Source organism: Solea senegalensis, linkage group LG18 (assembly GCF_019176455.1).
Source record: "Solea senegalensis isolate Sse05_10M linkage group LG18, IFAPA_SoseM_1, whole genome shotgun sequence".
Lineage (NCBI taxonomy): Eukaryota > Metazoa > Chordata > Actinopteri > Pleuronectiformes > Soleidae > Solea > Solea senegalensis.
In genome coordinates this window covers 2,347,205-2,370,328 of record NC_058041.1, presented here as the reverse complement: position 1 = coordinate 2,370,328, position 23,124 = coordinate 2,347,205, and the positions used below count along the sequence as shown (strand labels likewise).

General features: G+C 44.2%; 2 protein-coding genes across 2 annotated transcripts; one reads left to right on the top strand and one right to left on the bottom strand.

The window, feature by feature from the left end:
• Window positions 1–880: 880 nt before the first annotated feature.
• On the bottom strand, window positions 881–14,426 carry sbk1 (SH3 domain binding kinase 1). The gene is made up of 5 exons (XM_044014098.1): window positions 13,944–14,426; window positions 13,690–13,814; window positions 4,466–4,713; window positions 3,039–3,241; window positions 881–2,631 (listed from the first exon to the last, which is right to left on the bottom strand). The coding sequence occupies exons 2-5, from the start codon at window positions 13,725–13,727 to the stop codon at window positions 1,804–1,806; spliced, it is 1,317 nt and encodes a 438-aa protein (XP_043870033.1). The 5' UTR covers window positions 13,728–13,814; window positions 13,944–14,426; the 3' UTR covers window positions 881–1,803.
• A 4,353-nt stretch (window positions 14,427–18,779) lies between these two features.
• On the top strand, window positions 18,780–22,902 carry LOC122759316 (retinol dehydrogenase 13-like). Its single transcript, XM_044014099.1, has 7 exons — window positions 18,780–18,972; window positions 20,151–20,269; window positions 20,366–20,521; window positions 20,607–20,711; window positions 20,790–21,002; window positions 21,131–21,232; window positions 21,847–22,902. The coding sequence occupies exons 1-7, from the start codon at window positions 18,908–18,910 to the stop codon at window positions 22,167–22,169; spliced, it is 1,083 nt and encodes a 360-aa protein (XP_043870034.1). The 5' UTR covers window positions 18,780–18,907; the 3' UTR covers window positions 22,170–22,902.
• Window positions 22,903–23,124: the final 222 nt, after the last annotated feature.

Genomic DNA, 23,124 nt, shown 5'->3' with positions numbered 1-23,124 from the left:
TAACGTAATGCCATGCTTTGTTATGTTAAGTTCTTCATCTCACTGACAGAAAAAGTGCTACGTGGCAGCCAGCAAATCAGCAAACACTACATCACTGTTGGCAGCACTTGAGCTTCATCATCTCACCTTTACAGGAGCCAAGAGCTCAGACAATGACAGTGAACTGGCTCAGGGGCAGAATGTGTTTCTGTCGAAGTCCTATTTCATCTGGTATAATAATAAGCTGCGCAGCTGTCATGAGGAGCTGCAGATGACAGTGGGGAGTGGGGTGGGGTGGGAAGGGTGGGTGGGTAGTTTTGGCGACCACTTGTTTCGACCAAGCTCAATTAGACTTGATTTTCAAGCAGAGGACAGAAGCGGGCCGGGGCTGCACTGGTGCCGTCACTATAGCGACAGAGCTGATGGGGCTGGGGGCGATTAAGCGTGAAATGTGACATAACGGTAACGAGCATGCGTCGAGTCGTTCACACTGAACACTGTGCTTTTTAAAGATGCTTCGTAGTGGTCAGGATACAGGAGACAGACAAATGAAATGAAAGGAAAGTGTGTAGAAACAGCTTTTTGTGACGCTGGAGAATGAATGTTTAGGATGTTGAGCACTGACACAGAGCGGCTGTCCTCACACTGACAACGCGGAAGCACAATAACAACAGCAACAACAACAACATGGATGTGGCCCTCGTTAGGCTTATAATGAGAGGGAAATGAAAATGAGTCACTTTTATCAACCAATTTGTCTCTCGTGTCCGGATCCAGCAGCAGCTGCTACCGTGTCACCGTGACAGGCTTCAGATCAAATACGTGATAAACTGTACATTCTCTTATGGTTTTGTTTGTTTGTTTTGCTACATACAGTGCGGCAGTACATGTAAACCCATTAAAATCCCCCCTTTTCCCCCTCGTGTCATAGAAAATTAGTACAGCTACATATAGATGAACTACCTGATATTACGGTGCACTTCTATATAAAATGTTTAACAATGTACATTTAAAGATTTCTCCTCCGTTTACAAAAGATCTTGTGCTTTCATGTTTGAAACACACACACACACACACACAGCAGATAGAAAAGAAAACAATAATAATCTCTACTCCATCACGTCACCCTTTGCATTCAGAAAATGTACAGTCCCTGTATTCTACTGGAGAGGAATCTCACCGAGAGCAAGTTCAAAGTTCACTGAGCCACGGACGTGTCCTGAGGTGATGCCTCTCATGACACTCAAATGAAAAGACATCTCATACAAACTCTGCTACATTAAAACCTTCGTTGTCTGTCTTTTTTTTTCTTGTTTTTGAAAAACTCGAAGCATCAGAGATTGGCAGGAAGTCAGAGGAAAATGGTAAAGGAATGTAAAGTCGTCTCTTAAATCGCCCGAGCTCCTCGCGGGACAGCACCGCCCCGATGATAATGGCGTTTTGGCCTCGTTGGAGCTTTGAATGCACGATGAATTAGCGCTAAAGCAAAGAGACATTGATTGATCGACGGGTGAGAAAAGACAATCCGTTTTCATGGCGCGTCTAACTGTAGAATCATTAGCAGCACCACAGCAAGAGTCCGGGCGACAGAGGCGAGTATCGTCGGCCAAGTTTGTGAAGTGCTGCCTGCGCGGCTTCGCGGCTTAGGAAGAGTCTTTGGTCACTGATGGAAACCTCTGCGGTTTGATGAGCTGTCAGTGTTCACCGCTGACTGACGGTGTCCCATCTTCACAGCGATGGATGTGATCCTGAGCTTATCTTTCATCGTGAAAGTATATCACCGGAGTCTCGTTGACGCCTCGTTGACAGTTTGAGTCTCCAACGCTAAACGCAGATCTCGATGGCGGTTGCCATCACCATCTGGCTTTTGCTCTTGTCTCGGCCCGGCGACTGGTGCTGTCCGGGCTCCTCTCTGGGAGACAACGGGTCAGAGAGGACGCTGCGTTTGAGCGGCGCCGGGCGCAGGCAGGTCGTCCCCGGAGGGGTGGAGGGCTCGGCGTGTCGGTGGGAGGAACGTGACGCCGTGGAGGACGAGGAGGAAGTGCAGCTGCCGGTGCAAACCCCTGAGCTTGACCTCTCGCCTCTCTTGGCTCGGCAGGAGGCTCTGCGCCTGAGCTCGCTCACCAGCTCGTACTTGACAAAGCAGAAGACGTCCTTGACCCCGCAGCGCTTGTCCGGCTCGGCGGCGAGCAGCCGCTGGAACATACGCAGGGCGTCGTCAGTGAAGCGGCGCCACTGAGACGGGTACGTTCCCACGGGACAACCTGCTTTCTGCCAGCGCCGGAACTCCTCGTAAAAGGCATCGGCAGCCAGAGCCGCTTCCCAGGGGAAATTCCCCGTCAGCATACAAAAGACCAGCACGCCGAACGCCCACACATCCAGACTGGTGGTCACGAGGAAACCCTCCGAGCGACTGGCGCGGCACACCTCGGGCGCCGTGTAGGGAATGGTACCACTCACTCTTTTCACGCGGCAACCCACCCGCCGCGTCATGCCAAAGTCTGCCAGCTTGATGCGACGGCACTCGCGGTCAAAGAGGAGCACGTTTTCAGGCTTGACGTCCCGGTGCACCAGGTTCTTACTGTGCATGAAGTCCAGCGCCAAGCCCAGTTGTTGCATGCAGCGTTTGACCATTTCCTCTGGCAGGCCCACCTGAGAGAGGAGCACAGACATTTACATTTGAATGATTTGCAGCCTTAACAGAACAGAGAGCATATGAGGTGAGATCTGTGCTACAGTCACAACAACAAGTGAAGGTTACGAAGAAAAGTTCTGCTCAGAAGAAGAGGACTCTCAGTTTTGACTTTGGCTGACACCATTTTTAATGAGTCTTTAAAAGAGCCTTGAAGTCTGGCACCCGCAGCAGCATCAACCGGAGGAGCACCAAAGTAAAAGAATCTGAGCTCTGCGCTGAGGGAAAACCGGAGCGAGGACACGGACTCCGATCCCCAGGAGAGCTTGTTAAAACCGCCGTGTCAGTGCAGAGACGAGCGATTGGAGCGGCGGCGGCTGCGCGAGGACGGCGATTGGTGGACGGGGAGGAGGGATGATAGTGTTACCTGTGGGGGGATGATGTCAAAGAGGTCCCCGGCGGGTGCATATTCCTGTCCAAACACGTAGCTGTCCTCGGTCTCGAAAAGCACGTCCAGGACTTTGATGATGAAAGGGCTGCAGCTAAGTGAGCCTGTTAGACTGTACTCCCGCAGGAAGCTCTTGAGCTTCGTCTTGTTCTTGGTAACAAACTTTAGCGCCATTTTGGTGCCTGCGAAAAAATCAAATACAAACACATGCGCGGATTAAGGCTGTGCAATACATTCATTATTATACGACACATCTAATCCTATGACAGTGTTGGCACGTAAAAAGAGGATTTTAAGAGGATTTGGAAGCCATTTCAAAAACACCTGTCTTTATAAGAGGTGTTAGGTTCATTCATATAAACGTTACACACATGTGCAAACAGCTGCTCTTGATTATGGAGCACAGAGGCTCTTTATTGTGCACATAGCACTCGTAATGCCCTCTCAACCTCCCCCTGCACCGCGCGCTGCATCGTTAAAATGCTTTCAGACAGCAGCCAAAACAAAATTCATTTCTGACTTTAGACGTTATTACATGCTGATGTGAACTTAATCTGTTATCGTTATCATGCTGGGCCCAGTGTGGATACTCAGAACCAAACTTTTCAGCCAAAAATATACAGTTTTTTTAATTAATTTCCAAAGATGAATGTGTTATTCGATCAACAGAGGAAGTTGGGATTGAAAAAAAAACTAAAAACAAAAAGTAATTTATTTCAAAGAAAATCTGAAAATGTTTTAAAAATTACAGAAAAAAACTGACTCCTCATAGAATGTGAATTAAACAAACACAGCAGCATCCTAATGATTTGAAGTTTATTCTTCATTTGACCAAGTGGGAAAAAAAATACCCTTTAAATTAAAGTCAGGGTGGCTCAATAACACTTTTTTATCTACCATTATAAACAATTAAAGGTAACCCTTCACCTCTTTGCATTAAGCTTTGTGTTACTAGATAAGGGGAAGTATTTTTGAAATATTGTGCTTCCCAAACTCACTTTCCCCTGAATCTCTATTGTTTTCTGAGTTACGTGTCCACCAGTGACACTTGATGTGAGGCTTGAAACTGCAACGCTGGTGCCGCACTCTTTACACCCACTCGTAGGGGGACGGACCTCATTCCCAGAATGTAAACACTGTCCGCCATCTTTGCTAACAGTTACGCTAACAGGACCGCGTGTCACTGGTGGACACGTAACAAAGAAAAGAACGAAGATATTTGTCAATGTAGGGGAAACGCACACTTTTTCAGAAATACTACAGTACTACTATTCTACGTAGAACCAGCCATTACACAAACTGTATTAGAGCAGACTGTGACACACGTCTTTCAACCTATTCTTATCAAAACATCGATCTATGCAGTGAGGACATGAAGCTGGAACAGAAGAAAATGAACTTGTCACCCTGGGTTCTGTGAGCTACCAGGTCCACCTTGCCGTACGTGCCCTTCCCAAGCTCGCGGATGTGCTCGTACTGCTTAGCTACATCTGACGCCGACAGAGACGTGATGGCCAGGGCCTGCATGTCCTCCACGGGCACCCCGCTGCCGCAGTAGTCCATCTTGGATATCGGCGAGCCGCCGCCGCCGCTGCTCACCCGTCCCGGCCCCGACGGAGAAAGAGACAGGCTCGCCTTGACACTGTGGGGCAGACTGAAGAACAGAGGAGGTTTTTATTCCGCTTGCGATGATAGCAGGTGATATAAATTTATGGCAGGAACTTGTTTATGCTCCTCAGTGTCTTTATGTTTGTTGGCGTGCGTCCATATTTTGTTGTCTGGAGCTGGAGTCCTCGGCTAAATCAGGAAAAAGCTTTAAAAGACCTTCATTTCCATACAATCAATTCAGGTACGGCGTCAACAAGGAGGGAATGCTTTCAGTAAATGTATTGGACTTCCTGCTGTCCCTGTAGATCACTCTGGCCAGTGTTATGGTCTCAGACTGCACTTACTGGCAGGCAGCGATGGGGAAATCAATACAATGAGGTTGAAGGAGCGGCAAATGGGAACAAATGAAAGGGGCTGACAGTTACAGGTGCACACATGCCGGTAAGGCACCTGTATATATTACTGTTTTACAGAACACACTGTATTGCAATGTGTGAATAAAGGTTGTCAGTGAAGTCATTTCCCATTTTAGGCAGAAACTTCATTTCAAAATGTTGTTTCACCTCCAAATTCTCAACTGTGACCTTTTAACCCTTTAACACCGAGCGTATCGCAGAAGACACGTTTGCGTTACTGTAACTACGCGACGGTTTGTGCTACTGGAAAAATTCAAATGGTTTGTGAATGCTGAGAAGTTGCACGTTAAAACCGACATGTGGTTATTACGGTAACATAACGGTCACGCCGTTGCAGGGAACCGGAGAATCAGCGTCTTTCAGAGGAGACAGTTGGAAAAACACCTGTACATACTGTCGTTTCCATTTTTGGACTTTACTTTCTAAATAAAATAGTTTGTTTTTCGCCATTTTAAATTGTTAATACCCTCTTTTGCAGTAAATTGTAAATAACTGCCAGATATTGAAAGTAATTCTAGAGAAAATGGGCAACAGCACTTCGGGTTAATATGTTGTAAAGCCCTTTAAAACAACCACAGTGAACACAGTGAAGAATAAATAAAACACAGAATACATAAAAGGCATAACAGCGCACAAGAGGTGATAACATGCATCTAAAACAACAAAAATAAATTAAAGGACTTGAAAAAAGAAATGTGGATAAAAAGCATAATATAAACAGATCAAATAAAATAAGACAAAACAAAAACAGACTTAAATAGTGTCAAAAGCACAACAAAAAGGGGTGAGTTTTAAGAAGAGATTTAAAAACATCCAAAATGTTAGAATGCCACGCCTCCACATGCTAAACTTTTAATATGTTGTAACTGTAAACAAATAAGGAAAGAAAAAGTAGATATTGCTGAAATTGATGAATTTCGACAGCATATGTTTAGAAATGGGTCAAAAAACATACATTTTGACTGTAGTTACACTAAATGTACTGTTGCCTGTTACACTGTTTGAGCTAATGATGGGTGCCGTTAAAAACAACACACTGCATGGGTTGAACAAAATAGCCGTTTTAATGAAATGATGCGTATCACACTAATGATCGCAACCATTGTCTCGCTCTCCATTCAGTTCCTCCTCCTCCACCACACACACACACACACACACAAAATCTAATGTAATCATCCAATCATGCACAGCACGCACAGCCTCACAAACTAATAAGCATCAAATCAGCAAAAACAATTCGGCTGATGGCCTTTGTCATGTATCATTCAACCGCTCCTGCTCCCGTCTTCAGTTTCCGGGAAACACAGGTTTTTAAATAAGGTCTGCGTTGACTTGATTTCACATAGATAATGTATGAAGATAACGTACGGCCGCTGAAGACGTGGAAGAGGACAATTTGTTTCCGACGGTGTGAAGGCGCTGAAAGTTCCTCAGCTATCTTGTGGGAAGAGTGAGATAAATATAGCTGTTAGACAGTAAAAAAACGAAAATAGGATGCAGCCATTTGCAGCCTTGTGTTCTTGGCTCCGTGTTTCTTTTTGGTCGGATTTAAAAAAATAAACACTGCAAATAGAAAGAGAGCCCGTGTATCACATCATGTACTCATCATGATTTTTATCCTAAACATAAAGAGAGTTATATAAGTGATGATGACTCCTGGAGCTCCTACTCATGCAGAGCGTGCCCACTGTGCAGCCCGAGGCAAGTCCAACAAACAAAAGCTGGACTCTGTCCAAACCAAGTCTCTGCTTCTGGTTTTGGTGACTAAACATTTGACAAGCACAGACAGAGAGAGAGAAAAAAGGTCCTCTATGCGTCTGTCAGTGACAATCAGGCCGAGCTAAAACCCGTCACTCGTGGTTGAACCACAAGCTGCAGTAGGAGAGTAGAGCTTCAGGACTCCGAGGTGTGGAGACCAAGTTCTGTGTGTGTGTGTGTGTGTGTGTGTGGGGGTCACCTCTGGAGACCCTCATGTCAGACTGATTCTTCATAGTCCACCCGTCCTCTCAGGCATGCTAATGACACAGTTGACTTTGGAACACACTTCACAGATCCAGATTTTTAACCCTACCCTAAGTGCCAGTGTCATTTACAGACAGAGGCGGAGCTAGAGGGGAGGTGCCCGCCCCCCAAAAAATCTGAATGGCCACCCCAGTTGATTGACATGTCACGGCACCGCACGTCTTGTTGCATTTTGAATCCTCCGTACAGTAGTTGGCGCTAGTAATCCACATTACTGGGAGAGGAAGAAGAATGAACAGCAACAGTGAAACAACAGTGAAATCTTCGCTCTGAAGTAAGTTTTACATTGGTGGCCTAATGACTCACTGTTTAACATGACTTTTGTGTGACTCTGAGATCGTTTTTTATAGTTAAACTTAGCTACGGGCATTAAGACGAGGACGAGATGTCCGTGTTAGGACAAACCTGCTAGATATTTACTCAGAAAGTGAGCAGCTCGAAGCTGACGCTGGTCCATGTCTACATTTAACTCGGGTTGCCGTTGATATTAACGTGTTTCTCCAAAGATTTTAAAGGAACGAGAACTAGCAGACAATGAGCTAGCTGATTCATGCTAGCTGAAATGTTTTTTTAACCCTGTGTGAGTTCATTTTCACACTTATTATCGTGATGGTCGAGCAGTTTTGGTCTAGACAACCTTCATAAATGTTTATAAAAGGCTCGGATATACATATTTGAATTTATTCATGAACTAATATATATGTTTTTTAAGAGACAATGAATTTCTTTTTGTATCTGTAATTAATAACTCATGTTCTCACTTGTTAGAAGCATGTGTTTCCTGTCACCTATATTCACATTACATTGTCTATTTATTTATTGAAATTGTACGCATGAATCTATGAACGGTCCAAATGCCCTCTGTAGTGCATCAACACCACAAACCCCCACTGACTCTAGAACATCAACATTTGTGAATTCCATTCTTAATTGCGACGGAAAGTCTACTGACATTTAATTAAAAATTCAGAAGCCTTTAACAAGCGTCCCGCTGCACGAGATTAAACTGCAAAACTATTTGACCTTCTCTTCTATAAAACATTTAAGGTGGACTTGAGAACAGGGTCGAAGCGTGTGATGCCACTGGCATCTCGTGCTCCTGACACAGCCTCGGGCGTCCTCTGACCATGTTGCCTCCTATAGCCTGAGAGCTTGGGAGGTGAGTGAAGCTCAGAGTGTCTACTAACCGCTCGGTTCTGTAGGAAAGGCAGCGCCAGTCGCTGCAGAATGAAATATCTTAACTATGAACAGCCATGCACTAGGTAAGGATTCGCCCTGCATGAACATTTTCACTTGTCTCGTGTCACGTGTCCTTGTTCCTAAACGATCATTTCCAAACAACCTATCATCACATTAGAATTTCAATTTCCCCTCGTAGTCATTTCGTTAACGACTCTCCCGTCATCCTCTATTTCCCTGCTAATTTGTGCTAATCTAAGGCGGAAATCTGTCTGATTGAGATATTTCAAGTGTAATTTGAGTTTTAAAATAAATGAACAAATGTTGCAGTTCAATATTTACCACAAAATATGGGACGTTTTATAATATAATGCAAGGGTGAGACAACAGCTGAGCTTTTGGTTCTTTCTCTGCAAACTTTGTGCTCCAATAGCAGTGACTTGAAATGACTGCCTTTTATTATATATATTATATATAAAGTTACTTTCATGAAGGTGAGGCTAAACAGAAGAGATGTTTGTCCTCTTCACTTCCTGCTTTCCACTCGACTGTCACTAAAAATGGAAACAAGGGGCTAATGAAAGAAATGAATAGATGGCTGAACCTGCCTCACGTCTCTAATACTAATGGACTGGATGCCTTGCTCTCGGCAGAAGAGTCATTACGGATGAAGACTGATCTCCTGTGTCCAATTTACTGTCAAAATGCCCACTCACTCATTTTCTAACGCTTTATCCTCCACATGAAGAGTGCCGGGGGGCGGGCGGGGGCGCGGGGGAGGGGGGCTATAGCCAATCCCAGCTGATATAGGGGCAAAAGGCGGGGAACACGGTGAATACGTCAGCATCTGCTCTCACATTCACACCTACAGTCAATTTCAAGTGTCCAATTGATCTAATCACCAATTTTTGGACTGCAGGAGGACGCCAGAGTACCCAGAGAGAACACTTCTTCTTCTTCATCAACAACTTTAAGTAGTAAATCATCTAATATAACGTAAATAGAAAGAGAAAAGTAAAGTATTTTCTGTCTGTCGTTGTTGTTTCAGTCAGTGTGTTTACCATCTTCTACCACTTGATCCTCTACATGAGGGTCACAGGGGGGCGCTGGCGTCGCCAGTCCATCACAGGGCCACATAGAGACAAATGACCATCCACTCTCACTCTTGCGGCCAATTTAGAGTGTCCACTTTGCCTAATCCCCAAATCTGCATGGGGGATTAGGCCCATTTTTGCACTGTGGGAGTAAACCAGAGAAAACCCATACACACATCTCTTGTTGCTGCAAAAGCAAAAGTGCGGCCCCAGTTTTAGTCTGACTACTTAACCCTATTCCTCAAAGTCAGATTAATGTGATTGGTGGTTGATTTACTATTACATTTATACACCAGCTGATCTGAGGCCTCGATGCATGCTGCACCAGTTCCCACCCCTGGGCTTTGTCCTGGAAATAGAAGAAGAAGCGAGAAAAACGGCAAAAACCAGGCCAGTACGTTCTGACTGGTGGAAACTGACTTTGAGACTCAGGCCACACGCTTGGTGTAGTGGTTAGCGCTCATGCTTTTGCAGCGAGAAGACCCGGGTTTGCAACCTGGTCAGAACAAGGAGTGTGGATGTTCTCCCTGTGTGTGTGTGTGTGTGTGTGTGCATTCTCTCTGGTTTCCTGCCACAGTCCAAAAACATGCAGATTTTGGGGAAATTGCAGGATTTGGGGAAATTGGATGCTCTAAACCAGAGGTGTCAAACTCAATTACATACGGTATACTGTGCATAAGCTTATTTGGTGTTTTAATTACACAGTCGTCCATGAAATGATTTAACTAAATTTTATATTTATTTCTCTGTTTTTGATATGAATAGATTTATTATTGCATGATAAATTAAGTTTTTTTTATACAGCTAACACATGATCCCATGTCAAAACAATGTCATCATGAATATCTTAATTGTGATATCAAGATGGAATATTGTGCTAAGATTTTAAGCTCGTATTGTTTGTTGTTGTTTTTTTACCAACCTTTCTTCTAGGCTAAGGGTCAAGCTAGACGCTCATTGGCCCTCAGGTCATTTGAGTTTGACGCCCCTTTTTCTAAATTGACCATAGGTGACCCTCTTGTGGAGGATAAAGGGGCAGAAGATGAATGAATACATTTGCATTGAGGACACGCTGTTCCTTAAAAATGACCTTCCTCAGCAGCACGGAACATCAGGGTCAGTGGGTTTAGTGCATCACCTCAGCACGCGGCTGAAAGGAGCTCCCGCTGTGCTGTGAGAGGCGAGCCAGCAGATCACCCGCTCACACCGGCGCGCGGGTGCCCACATCCCTGCTGTGTGACCCATCGCAGACCTGTCTCTCCACTGCACTCCACTCCTCTCACCATCCCACTCTCCCTCCACTTTTATTTCACATGGAGCTCGTGTCATTCTTAAAAGGTGTGTCGGTGAAAACGCTGCCAACCCGACCTGACAGCGAAGGTCGAATGGATTCAAAGAACGACGGGATAAGAGCGGGGATTAGTACGACAAGGACATTTGAAAACATACTGTACAAACATAAGAAAAACATCAATATCTTTGTTTAATAACAGGGCTTTGAACATAATCAATTGCATCGCCATCCTATAGAAATCGTTCAGCTCTGAAATAGCATTTCAATCAGCTACCAAGGGAACACACTGTACCTTACCCTTCTCTCTCTCTGACACAATCCAATAATCTCAAGTTCCGATAGTGTGTGCATGTGTGTGTGTGCACACTTGTATTTAGTACCTACTCGGGGACCTTTTCTGGCATAAACAAAAGTGACTTGTGGACCAAAACCTGGTCCTGGTGAGGCAGGAACCTCCTTTCTAAAGGAAGTGGTTACAGTTTAGGGCTAAGATTTGAATTGAGGTTAATGTTAAGCATCAAGTGGATTGAGGAAATCCAACAAGACTCTATAACGATGAAGAAATCCCCTCCATTTGTACCACATACTCAAGACTGCATCCCTTTCAAGTCAATTACATGGGGAAGTGTTGACTCTAATATCGGCTCAGTGAAATGGGGTCTAAATGGGGGCGTGGTTAAGTGATGTAACATCAGTGCTAAAGGGGACATTACTTCCTCTTTTTTTTTGCTCTTTTCTTTCCATTTCATCCCCCCACATCAGGCATGGTAACAGTATATGGTGATTTGTGCTTCTGCTCATATACACAATTGCCTCTGACTACAATCAGTGCACTAATGTTGATTGCCCTACACCCCCCCCGCCCTCTCTCTCTCTCTCTCTCTCTCTCTCTCTCTCTGCTGCAACAAAAAAGATATTTAGCCATTATTGCAAGACCAAGTGAAAGATTTGAACCACAGACAAGCTAAAATAAAACTAGCCCTGACCTCACTTTAGAATCCGAAAAAACCTTTCGACAACTTTTAGCTCATTTACGCTAGGGTGCAAATCGCCAAATATTGACGGCAAAATTCAAAATGGCCGACTCCCTGTTGAGTTGAGGCCATGGTTACGGTCGACTCTTTTGTTCGTCTTGGTCTAGAACATCTTACCACCAAGTTTGGGGAAATTCGGTGGAACTCAAGTTTGCCTCTGTTTTTACCTTCAGCCCTTGAGCAACGCACGAGTCCGGCATTTTCGCCAGACCTGACGTATATGCCAAGTTTCAAGAGTTTTTATGCAGGTGAACCGCCTCAAAAATGGCCGCAAAGCCACGGATATAATAATAATCTGAAGGATAACGATTGGTTCCTCGCACAAGTTCATGCCAGGAGCCGTTTCGGGTCCTAATAATTATTAAGAAAAAGTGACACTGTATTTGGAAAACTCAACACACAATAGACATTTGTGCAGACTCACTATCCTGTACTGTACATGAAGGCAGCACTACCACAAACTGAGTGATCGAGGTGCCATTAAGATGCTGTTCTCCCTGCTGAGATGATGACAGATTAGCACGTAATCTGTGGGCACACGAGTCATTTCTTTACGTTTCACGCAGCGGGAATCATGCTTTTCTGTCCTCCTTGTGTCCTAATTGACGATGTTCGTTTTCTTTAATTATGCCCCAACTCCGGGCTGCTGAGCCCGTTCCCCCCCCCCTTGTTTTCCCTGCATGAGCTCACTACTGTCACACTGTGTGCAGTGTAGTGTAGTGTAGTACAGTGATGTCACTTTGTGTAACCAAAGACGGGCTTAGTTGGCGTCGGCGTACCAGCTGTTGGAGTGGTTCCCATTAAACCTTCGTACCGCAGCTGTTTTTATCTGTAACAGACGTTGTCATTCCAGCTCTCTGGGCCGTTTGTCTGAGCAGTGTCAGTTCATATGGACGTTATAATAACTGCTCGTGTATTGTCAGACGTTATTATTAATTGGGAACTAGAATTTGTCAGAAGCACTGTCACAATAAACAGTGATCAGTGTTCATTTTATTTCTGCAGCACAAAGCACTGACTTCCCTTTGAAGAAACACAGTGCTGTCAAGACAGAGATCCACTTTTGCTTCTTTCCACAAATAGAATGTTTGTGTGTGCGCGTGTGTGCGTGTGTGCGTGTGTGTGTGTGTGTTGTGCTGCTGCTGCTGTATTTCCCTTGGAGTCCATTAGCAGCCGCCCAGGATTTGCTTGCTTTTACAGACGGGGTTCGTGCTCCATTGAAATCAGCTGCTCGTTTAAATGCATGAGATAAACGGCCCCGCATTATTGATGAGATATCACCTGTTTGCCCCAGACACATTATTAAGGGTCCATTAAAGGTGGAATGCCCCAGATGCCCTCAGCAAAGGGCTGAATTAGAAAAGTAAACTGTTTTCACTGATGTTTTTTGGTTTTTTTATTGTAAAATGAATGAATGTTTATGCTGAACAATTCAAATCTGAAGACTTCATTAGCATAATTAGCAGACGTAAAAGACCACACAACTGTCCCAGTGTTTACACTTGACTGTTGAATGTCTTTACTTATTGAACACAGCCACGGCCTCTGATCACTGTGAGATTATGGTTCTGTGAAAATGTGAACATACATGCAGTTGAATGCAGTGTGTGGATAATGAAAGCTTGAGTTGCTTCAGCCTTCACTGAGAGTGGGTTGTAGTTTGGACAGATCATATTTGAAGGGTTGGATGACGTGGTGGCACAAAAACACAGATTTTTGCTTTGTGCTTTTCAGAGAAATTGTGTTTTTGTTCAATTCACGTATTAACTACAGGTGAATCCACATATTATATCCACACAGATGTCACGTCTTGTTACAATAAACAGGGTTCAAGTTATATTGGGACACATAATGTTACTGAATGATTGCCCAACCCTACTCAGGAGGCGTCAGATGTTTATTGTTATTTAATTTTAACAGGATCTCACATCTGACCCGGTTTCACTTTAACCCCAGGATGAATCAAAAGTGTTCCTCGCTCACCTGCTGGCGACCTGTCTCTCTCCTCCATGGTCCTGCATCCGCTCGGTGCAGCAGAGCCTCTGCGCGCGGCTCAGCACGGAGCTCTAAACGGTCTGCAGCAGGGGAAACTGCTGGATGTTGTCTCTCTGCGTTTGAAGGTAGTTTAATAATAATAATAATAATAATAATGATGATGATGATGAGCTGCTGCTGCTGCTGCTGCTGCTGAGGGAAAACAGCTCGGGTCCTTCCAAAAACAGAAAAGAAAAGCTCACTGATTCATAGGTGAGGAAAACCCCTGCATGGAGAAGCGTTTGTTTTTGGAGGGCGCTCCGCAGTTTGTGACTTTCTTTGGAGGAGGATTAAATGAGAAGCATCATCTGATGCTGGAGGCTGGGGCGAGGACGCAGGCACGGGCACAGGCAGGAATCCCTCCTCCACCAGCTCAACCTGCCAAACAGCGGGAGGAGCATGCGTGTTTATCTCTCGCTGCTCCTCCAGCGGTCCGCATGACCCACTTCAGCACCACACTCACTCACTCACTCACACACACACTGAGACGAGCCCATTCATTCATTCACATCCACAGCAAAGCTCCATGACACCACATGTCCCCTCTGCGTCCTGCAGTCTCTGTGCGCGCTCAGTCGGTTTGGTCCGTCGGTCCAGCTGGACTCTGTGTGAGAGAGCCGGGATGGAGGTGATGGTGGTGGGTTAGTGGGTGGGGGGTGCACTGGTCTCAGCAGTCAGCCACTTCATTGTTCACCGTCTCCACCCTCTGGCGAGCGAATACGCTCACGTGTCCCAGGTCCTAGCGCCGGGACGCTGTGCGCGTGACCACGTCATCCAAACACAAAACACTTTCGATTCATGCTTTTTAAACTTTCCTGGCTTCATCCAGTCTGCCTGAAATGACAGCTCAGGTTTGAAGACAGGTTGTCCGTCACAGTGCCACAGGGAGAATGAACTCCTCCTCCTCCTCCTCCAGTGTGGATGAGGCATCAATACTGTGAGGCTCAATGTACTTAACATGTAAGAAATGTATGGAGTCATAACAATACCATGGTGCAGTCCGTACAAGTCACAGTTCCACAGAGTGTGTGAGGAAGGTCACTGACCTTGAGACAACTGCACTACAACTTGCACTACAGGAAAAGTGGACCAAGAGGAGAAAAGGAGAAAAGGAGCGAAAAACAAGTGAGAAGAAAATGGTGAAAACTAAAGCTGGAAATACTGGAAACTATGAACGAAGGAGTGGAGGCGATGAGAGCTGAGATGAAGGAAAACATGGCCGAATTCAGGGAGAAGTTGGAGGGAGTGACAATGGAAGTCAAAAAACTCCAGGAAGAGAACACGTCAACGAGAATCTCACCAAAAACAATGCTGACATCGCCAGAAAAGCACATCAGCTGAAGAAAGGAGGCAAGATCCAACTCACCTGGACGGCAAACTGCAGAATCTACATTCAAACAAATGGATCTACACCAGAAGAAGTCAAAATAATGCAAATCGGGAGCGAGGACCAACTGGAGAAATACAACAACTAAGGTATGGCCAGTACTACACTGAAGATCAATTCACCGAGTGCATTGAGATGGATGGGAAAGTGTCTTTAATTCACTTCAACAGCAGGAGTCTATACGCCAACTTTATAAATGTTTTTTTTTGTTTTTTTTACTGTGAACTATGCATCGTTCATATCATCATAATAAACACTTTTACTTTGAAATTCTGTATTTTATTGCGTTATCATGACGCAGACCGACCCCCTCATGACCTGACTGGACCCTCATTGGCCCCCCATGACATTTGAGTTTCAGCTCTTGAGGGACTGGTTCCTCAAGGTTCCTCAAGGTTCCTCAAGGTTCCTCAAGGTTCCTGGAATGGCAGCACCCATTTTAAACTGTAGTTACATATCTCACACGCTTCCCCTCGTTACTCACTGATCATTACGTTCATTGAAATTTATGTTGTTTGTTAAATTTAGTCAAATCATATTATGTTACACCCCCATACACACATTCATCGTACCCCAACATTGACCCCACAGATATACTGTAGCTTTTTTTGTCCACTAGGTGGTACACTACATAGTTTCATGGTTTAAAAAGAAGATTTTTGGTTTCGTGTTCATGTAAAAGCAGTTAAAACCAGTTGCATCAGAATTAAGGCAGGATTCAACGGTCACTAGAAAGAAAGGTCAAAGAATGATCTGCCCCCACTCTCCTTTGCATAATGCAGCAGCTGATGGCCTCGAGTACTTTGCACGGTGACTTTGCCAACTGTCTCTCTGTGAGGTAACAGCAGCGAGGCCAGAGTTTCAATGACTTCACCGTCCTGCATGGCGGCGACTAACTACTGTACACGTGTGACAGCAGGACCGAGTTGACAGGGAGAACCTCAGAGCGTCATCATCATCATCACTGAGCACTCAGCAGTAGATGTTTTTTTTCCAATGACGATGATCCCTGCTTGTTTTGTGATACTTTCTGCTTCTTCAAACTTAAGACATTTACATTTATCCAAAGCGACTTACCAAAGAGGAGTAAGCTACATAGAAGACGTCTCAAGGAACAGGGGACTGTGCAGAAGTGGATTCAAGGTTAGGACAGAAGATGCTTTTGGAAGAGCTGGGTCTTCAAGAGCTTCTTGGAGATAAACAGGGATGCATGCCCCTGCTCTGGTAGCGCTCGGTAGGTCATTCCACCGGCGCCGAACGACACGTCTGGATTGTCTTGTGCAGACCACAATCCTTTGATGAACGCGGTATAGTCGAGAGGTAACACAAGCCTTTAGGAGAGCATTTGAGTGGGTTGGAGCAGATGCATGGAGCACTTTGTAGGCTAGTGTGGGAACGTATATATTATACACCAGCACTTTAAATACACTGACATTTGCTTTATGCTCAAGACTAACCGAGAAAATAAGCATGTGGCCAGTGGAGCTCAATGAACAGAGAGATCAGGATATGACCATGATAATGTCAACCAGCAGAGAATGAATGAAGAGGCCATTTCTGTTTTTAAAAGATTCCGTGTGATGATTAGTGACATCTAATGGTCGGGAATTATTTTACAACTCTCTCCTTTGAAGCTCCTGTGTGTAGCGTTTGAGTAATCACCAAAACACCCCCTCTCCTCCGCGACACAGTTAGAAGAAGAATGTGTCCCGTCAAACAGAACATCCGGTTTTTCAGTTCAAAACGTGCATGTTTAAGCCACGTGCCAACAGTCTTCACATAAAACAAATCACTTCCTGTGCACAGGGAAATGAAAGTCATTGGGAGGCACGAGATTTCCACGCGAGATTACTGACAAATATGGAGCTGATAGGCTTAATCACCATTGTGTGAAGTCATTTGGAAACCGCTTAAACAAAACTGCTTAAAATTCCAAGGGCATGGCTGCATTCCCATCCTGAAACAAGAAGAAAAATCTGAGCTGAGCCTTTTTTTTTATTCCATCAGCCCCAGTATATGGATGACAGGGTGAATTAAAGCACCAGGAATATGAGCCTTCTGTCTTCTGAAACAAAAGGATTTGACCTGCTGGGTGTTATTTTTTATATCATTGTCAAAGAAGACAGTGGTGGATATTAAATGGCTCCATCTCCTGCTCCTCTAAGACACCTGGGTGTGTCACGCGGCACATTTCTCCACTAACAGGCGATGATGCGACACGTGTCCTCGGAGGATACCGTGGGAACAGAGCTGTCATCAATCACACGCAGAAGGTCAGGCACTGTTAGATGACAGCCGGGGACACCAGTGGTCAAACCCTCCAGGGACACAAACCTCTGACTTGTGAACAAGGAGAGCGGGGGGCTAACTTTTTCAGACGTCACTCATGTCCTAGTTTTCACTTTTTTTATATATGTCACCTCAAGTTTTACATCTCCTCTTGCAACAGGGTGGCCTTGTTTTTTTTTTCCCACTGCTCTTGAGTTCATTCTGTTTCTTTCCGTCCCAGCTGCTCCTTAAACTGCAGTGTCATTGAAGTGAAGGAGTGAATGCACAGGGACTCAGTCAGGGTCTCTGACTGATGAGACTCAAATAAAAGAAAATCCATGTGATATAAATAAAGGAATATGATTTAAATGACGTACATGTCAACATTTGTATTTTCTGAAACCAAAGATAAATCAGAAATGTGCAATTGTCCAAATTCGAAGAACAATACATAAGAATCTAGTTTCGACTGCGTGACAGAATTCAGATGAGGTTTAACACATATCTGTATAAAGAAAGAAAGAAAGAAAGAAAAAAAGAAAGTAACTCAACGTAACCAAAGTCTAAAGAGATAATCAGTGTCTGTAGTTTGGAGGGACATGACTGGAGCTGCCGGTCTACAGATTACAGATTTCAAACCCTCAAGTCTCAAAATAACACGTTTGAACTGCAGCAATGGATTAACAACTCCTGTGTGCCAAAATCTCTCTATGGTCAGCAGTGAGGAAAAAAAGCAGCAAACATGCTGTTATCTTGTTTTATAGGCTGACCTTTGTTAAGTGGCCTCTTTGTTAAATGGCATAAATCACGGGCTTCCCTTTGTCCCTGCTGGTACAGCCATGTTATCAGTGAGAGGGGGCGTGTCCACCACCAAGACCTAGTCCACTCAGGGAGATCAGTTTTTATAATGTATGACCCATATCTGGTTCTCAAACTTTGTATATCAGGTACCACCTGGGAAAACATTGATCTCTTGAAGTAAAACAATGATCACATTAAGTGTTAAAATACAGTGGTGTAAATAGGTCGAGTTCCTCCTCTTCCTCACATATACTTCACACACTGGTGTAGTGACATTACATTAAGATGGAGCGAGAGTTAAGGTGACTCTAATTGTTATTCTTTTGTTATTTGTTTCATTTTCTATGCAGCATTTCTGACGTTCCTCCAAGTATCACAAGAGGAAGCTGGAGTACCGCTGGTGGTACATGTACCACAGTTTGAGAATCCTGAGGGTCTGTGATATAAATCACAGACCCATATATCGACAATATCGCAGAAACTAAACTAAAAAGTACAAAAGTGTTGGGGTTTAAAAGCAGTTTTCAACGTGGGACTACATTTCCCACAATGCCGTTGGGTTTTTCGACGACTTGATGACGGCAACACTACGCGCGCGTCACCTTGTGCAACAGAGAGTGAGCAGGAGTTTTCTCTCTTGTCATCTGTGAAGAAAAGAGAGTTTTTACACATTTCCATGGTTTCTTCAGTCGTCAACATTATTCCGCATTCATGAGTAAATATATTTTACCCGTGTCTGCGTTCGGGACCGTGCTTGGCTGCGCCGTTTTACTGAAGTGAGTGCAAATAAACGTGTAACCTTAGGTCAGTGGCTTTGTGTTTTAAATTATATTCACTGTTTATACGAATAATACTACACTTCATATAGTCCAGGAGTGGTTTAACGTTGTCAACGAGTGCCCAGCAACATTCATTTCTTGTGAATTAATGTATTATCAGGTTGTTTAACTGTATCACAGCTAGCTAACAACATGTGTTTCCCTAATGCAGCATTTATAAACATTATATTATTCACCCATTCATATCTAATAGTACTAGTGTTTTTTTCTTTAAATGTACATGATTTATGTAGACATGAGCCATTTATGTTGACTTAAAGTCAAGTCCAGAGTCTAATGATGCACACAGGCCCAAATATTTTGGTACGTCTCTTTAAAAGATTGTTAATAGAAATACTCGACTAAACCATGTAGACATGCTTTAAGACTGCATCAGAATAGGGAGACAAAGCTGTCAGTCAAGTGAATTTGAATGTCCAATCCAATGCAATCCAACTTTATTTATAAATAAGCAACAACAGCTGAAACAAAGTGCTTGTACGTCAGAGATAAATAAAACAAATACAACATAAAAATGTGTGACCTAAAAACAAACATACAATTAAACAATAAAATACTGTAGAAAATATGAATATAACACAAATGAGCAAGTCGTACAATAAAATTTAAAAAGGATAAAAACCAACGTCTCATACTGGGTCGAAAGCCAAAGAGTAAAAATGTGTTTTAAAAGATGTGGCATGGTTTTGGATGATGCCAAACGTAACTGCTACCCAAAGATATCCTGTGATCTTTGTTCACCAGCAAATCACTGCAGTGATAAAAGTGTTGAAGGTGCCGGCTGGATTGTCCAGTGTTTCCATTATAGACGGAAGGATTCTCTCACAGTTGCTGTGTGATCATTTTATTTGACACTGATAGAGAAGAGAGAGAAAATGTGGGCCATTTTCATGGCAGTGAAAGCTGAGGTTTAAATGATTGCTGAATATCCTCACTGTCGTAGCGCATGCCGGCACACTGTCAAACTGTCACCATTTACATGAACTGGACAGAGCGCTGGCGTTAATGTTGTCCAAATATCTGCAGTGAAAAGATCATCAAAAATCATTAGATACTGAGCTCTTGTGCCAGATGTTTCACTTCGATTAAGTTAAATCCTGTAATTCAACCTGCAGGAACCATGTGACTGGAGGACGGTGCACCAGTAAAGCTGTCATTCCTGGAAAGACTGTGGTTATCACAGGAGCCAACACGGGCATCGGCAAAGAGACGGCCAGAGAGCTGGCCAAGAGAGGTGTGCACAAAACACTATGTCACTCTGAGTCCATGTGAAAATAACACACAATAACGCACAATGACTCACTCCTTTTTGCCCATCGCAAATCATCAGGGGGGCGGATCATTATGGGATGTCGGGACATGGAGAAGTGCGAGGCGGCCGCGAAAGAGATTCGAGGGAAGACGCTGAATCCTCATGTGTACGCCCGTCACCTCGATCTGGCCTCAATGAAATCCATCCGAGAGTTCGCGGAGAAGATTAAACACGGTGAGGAGAATGTGTATCGTGTGCAGAATGGGGAACAGAAACAGTGACGTGAAGGCCGGTAACAGTTTGTGTTTTTGTTTTGTAGAGGAGCAGAGAGTGGACGTGCTGATCAACAACGCAGGCATCATGAGATGTCCCGCGTGGAAGACAGAGGATGGCTTTGACATGCAGTTTGGAGTTAATCACTTAGGTGAGTTCTTAAAGACTGACTGTTTTTTACTCTTATAACTTACTCCATCACTACCTGACTCTGAGAGTCTCCCTCTAGGCCACTTCTTGTTGACAAACCTTCTACTGGATAAGTTGAAGGAGTCCGCCCCCAGCAGAGTTATCAACCTGGCCTCGCTCGCCCACATCATTGGAGAGATCGACTTCGAGGACTTGCACTGGGAGAAGAAGAAGTTTAATACCAAGCAGGCGTATTGTCAGAGCAAGCTTGCCAATGTTCTGTTCACCAGAGAGCTCGCCAAGCGATTGCAAGGCAAGTCGACTGCATGCTGCATATGTGGGCATGTGTGGGCGGGAGCATCGTCCGTGTTCTTCTTTGTAATTGGCCATTTTATCATATGTATTTTTAAACAATTATATGTGTGTGTGTGTGTGTAACAGGCACAGGAGTCACAGTGAACGCTGTGCACCCAGGCGTTGTTGCCACGCAGCTTGGGAGGTACACCAACCTCCACCAATCACAGTTCTCGAGCTCTGTGCTCGGTGAGTATCCCACATTCAGAATTCAGAGGAATCAATAGACCGTATTCATATGCATTATAACAGTCTCTCTATTCTGATCGATTAAAAAATACCCAGGCAAATTTATCTTATGAAATATTCCCATACAGAAAGTTCCAACCTTATAACTACAACTTAATCGTGTACTGTGTCATGACGTATACAGAGAGTCCTATAAAGTCATTTAAAAGTGTTAAAATGTTCTTAATAGTAAAAGTAAAAAGACTGTTTGAGGAATTGTCTTCAAGGGAATGTATTGTAATTTATTATTTCATGCAAGTGCAATTATGTTAATTACTATATAAATACATATAAAACACAAATAATCAAAGCCAGTGTTACAAAATGTATACAAACCTGTAAAATGATGCAACTGCTTCTTTTACTCTGCACAGGGTTTAGTTGTAATTACATGATGCACTCTGGGGTAATAAACAACCCAGATTGTTTACAGACACTGGAGAAGATCATCAAAATTCCTCAATATGTTGCTACAAGTGTCTCCATTAGTCATATCGCACAGACAATAACACGCTCTCAGCATTAATGAATTGAATATAGTCGTCACACCATTAAACCTCTCTGTCGCCGTTCAGGCCCGTTTTTCTCCCTCCTGGTGAAGAGCCCAGAGCTCGGGGCCCAGGCCAGCGTTTACCTGACCGTGTCTGAGGAGATGGAGGGCGTGACGGGACACTACTATGATGTCATGACAGAAAAGGAACCCGCGCCCCAGGCTCTGGACGAGGAGGTGGCTCGCAAGCTGTGGGAGGTCAGCAGCAAGCTGGTGGGTCTGGAAGAGGACGGGCAGACCGGCGGGTCGGAGCCTCCAGCAGAAGGCCAGAACAAAGCTGCACAGACGGAGCCGGCACAAAAACATGGACATAGCCCAGGAGCAACAGTCAGTGCTGTGAGGCTGTAGGTTCTGCTGCTCTGGCCTCTGAGGCACCAGGGAATACTGGATATTTAAGACATGAGCTGCAGACGGCAGGATCTCTAGAAATATTATTGATCGTTTGCACTCATTTCTTTAGCGTCTGCTTAATTTATGTTGGCTTATTTTTTAGAACATTGGACAGTGCTCAGTATTTTTTTCATTTATTTATTTCAGCAATCAGAGCAATTAACTGAGAGAGGGGAAAGACATGAATCTGGGTTCAAAAATCTAGTTTTTAGTGTGAAAGAAGCAGCACTAATGTTGTGCACTGTCCTGAGCTTCTCCTCCCAGACTTGCACAGACACACGAGATTCTCATATAACAGTTGACCTGAGAAAACCTGAGGACATGAGGACTTTTCCACTGAAGTGACACATATCTGATGAGCCTCTCCCTCTCTCTCTCTCTCTGGCGCTGAACTGTCTGTGATTGGTCAGTTTCCCTCATCACAGTGTAGCTGTCTCTCCAAGTGCTTGCTTCAGATTATGCTGGAAGGTTTTGATGGAAATGTTCAATCAATAATGCCAAAAATATCCTGCCTCCCGCAGCTTTAACCATTTCAGTCTGTGTATTTGGTTTGTCGCTATAATGACAGTATCTTCTACATTAAATTCCTGCATCAGGATTCGAGACTTGTGTGTCTTCAGGATGAGCTGTGATTTAGCTCACCGTGGAGCTGCCGGAAGTGCACGAAATAAAATTAGTAAGTGAAGTTAAACTGCACCAAAGTGTCTTATTTGTCTCAGAGCAGATGTTGATGTGACAACACTAGAAGAAATACTCACTGTAATGAAGCTACAGAACTAACAGATACATAACAAGGTGAGAATTATTATCATTATTACTAGACAGGTCTTCAGTACTTTAGTATAACGTTAAATGGATGTTTTAAAGTGGCAGAAAAACCCTGAAACTGCAGATGAAGCAACTGTTAATCCAC

Excerpts from the sequence above, each read along its gene's own strand:
- sbk1 (XM_044014098.1), bottom strand. The coding sequence starts at position 13,727 with ATGCAGGACCATGGAGGAGAGAGACAGGTCGCCAGCAG. Across the intron at positions 3,242-4,465 it reads GGTAGCTCACAGAACCCAGG|GCACCAAAATGGCGCTAAAG; the intron begins GTGACAAGTTCA and ends ATTTTTTCGCAG. Across the intron at positions 2,632-3,038 it reads TTGACATCATCCCCCCACAG|GTGGGCCTGCCAGAGGAAAT; the intron begins GTAACACTATCA and ends CTCCTCTCTCAG.
- LOC122759316 (XM_044014099.1), top strand. The coding sequence starts at position 18,908 with ATGAGTAAATATATTTTACCCGTGTCTGCGTTCGGGACCGTGCTTGGC. Across the intron at positions 18,973-20,150 it reads GGCTGCGCCGTTTTACTGAA|GAACCATGTGACTGGAGGAC; the intron begins GTGAGTGCAAAT and ends TTCAACCTGCAG. Across the intron at positions 21,003-21,130 it reads GCTCGCCAAGCGATTGCAAG|GCACAGGAGTCACAGTGAAC; the intron begins GCAAGTCGACTG and ends TGTGTGTAACAG.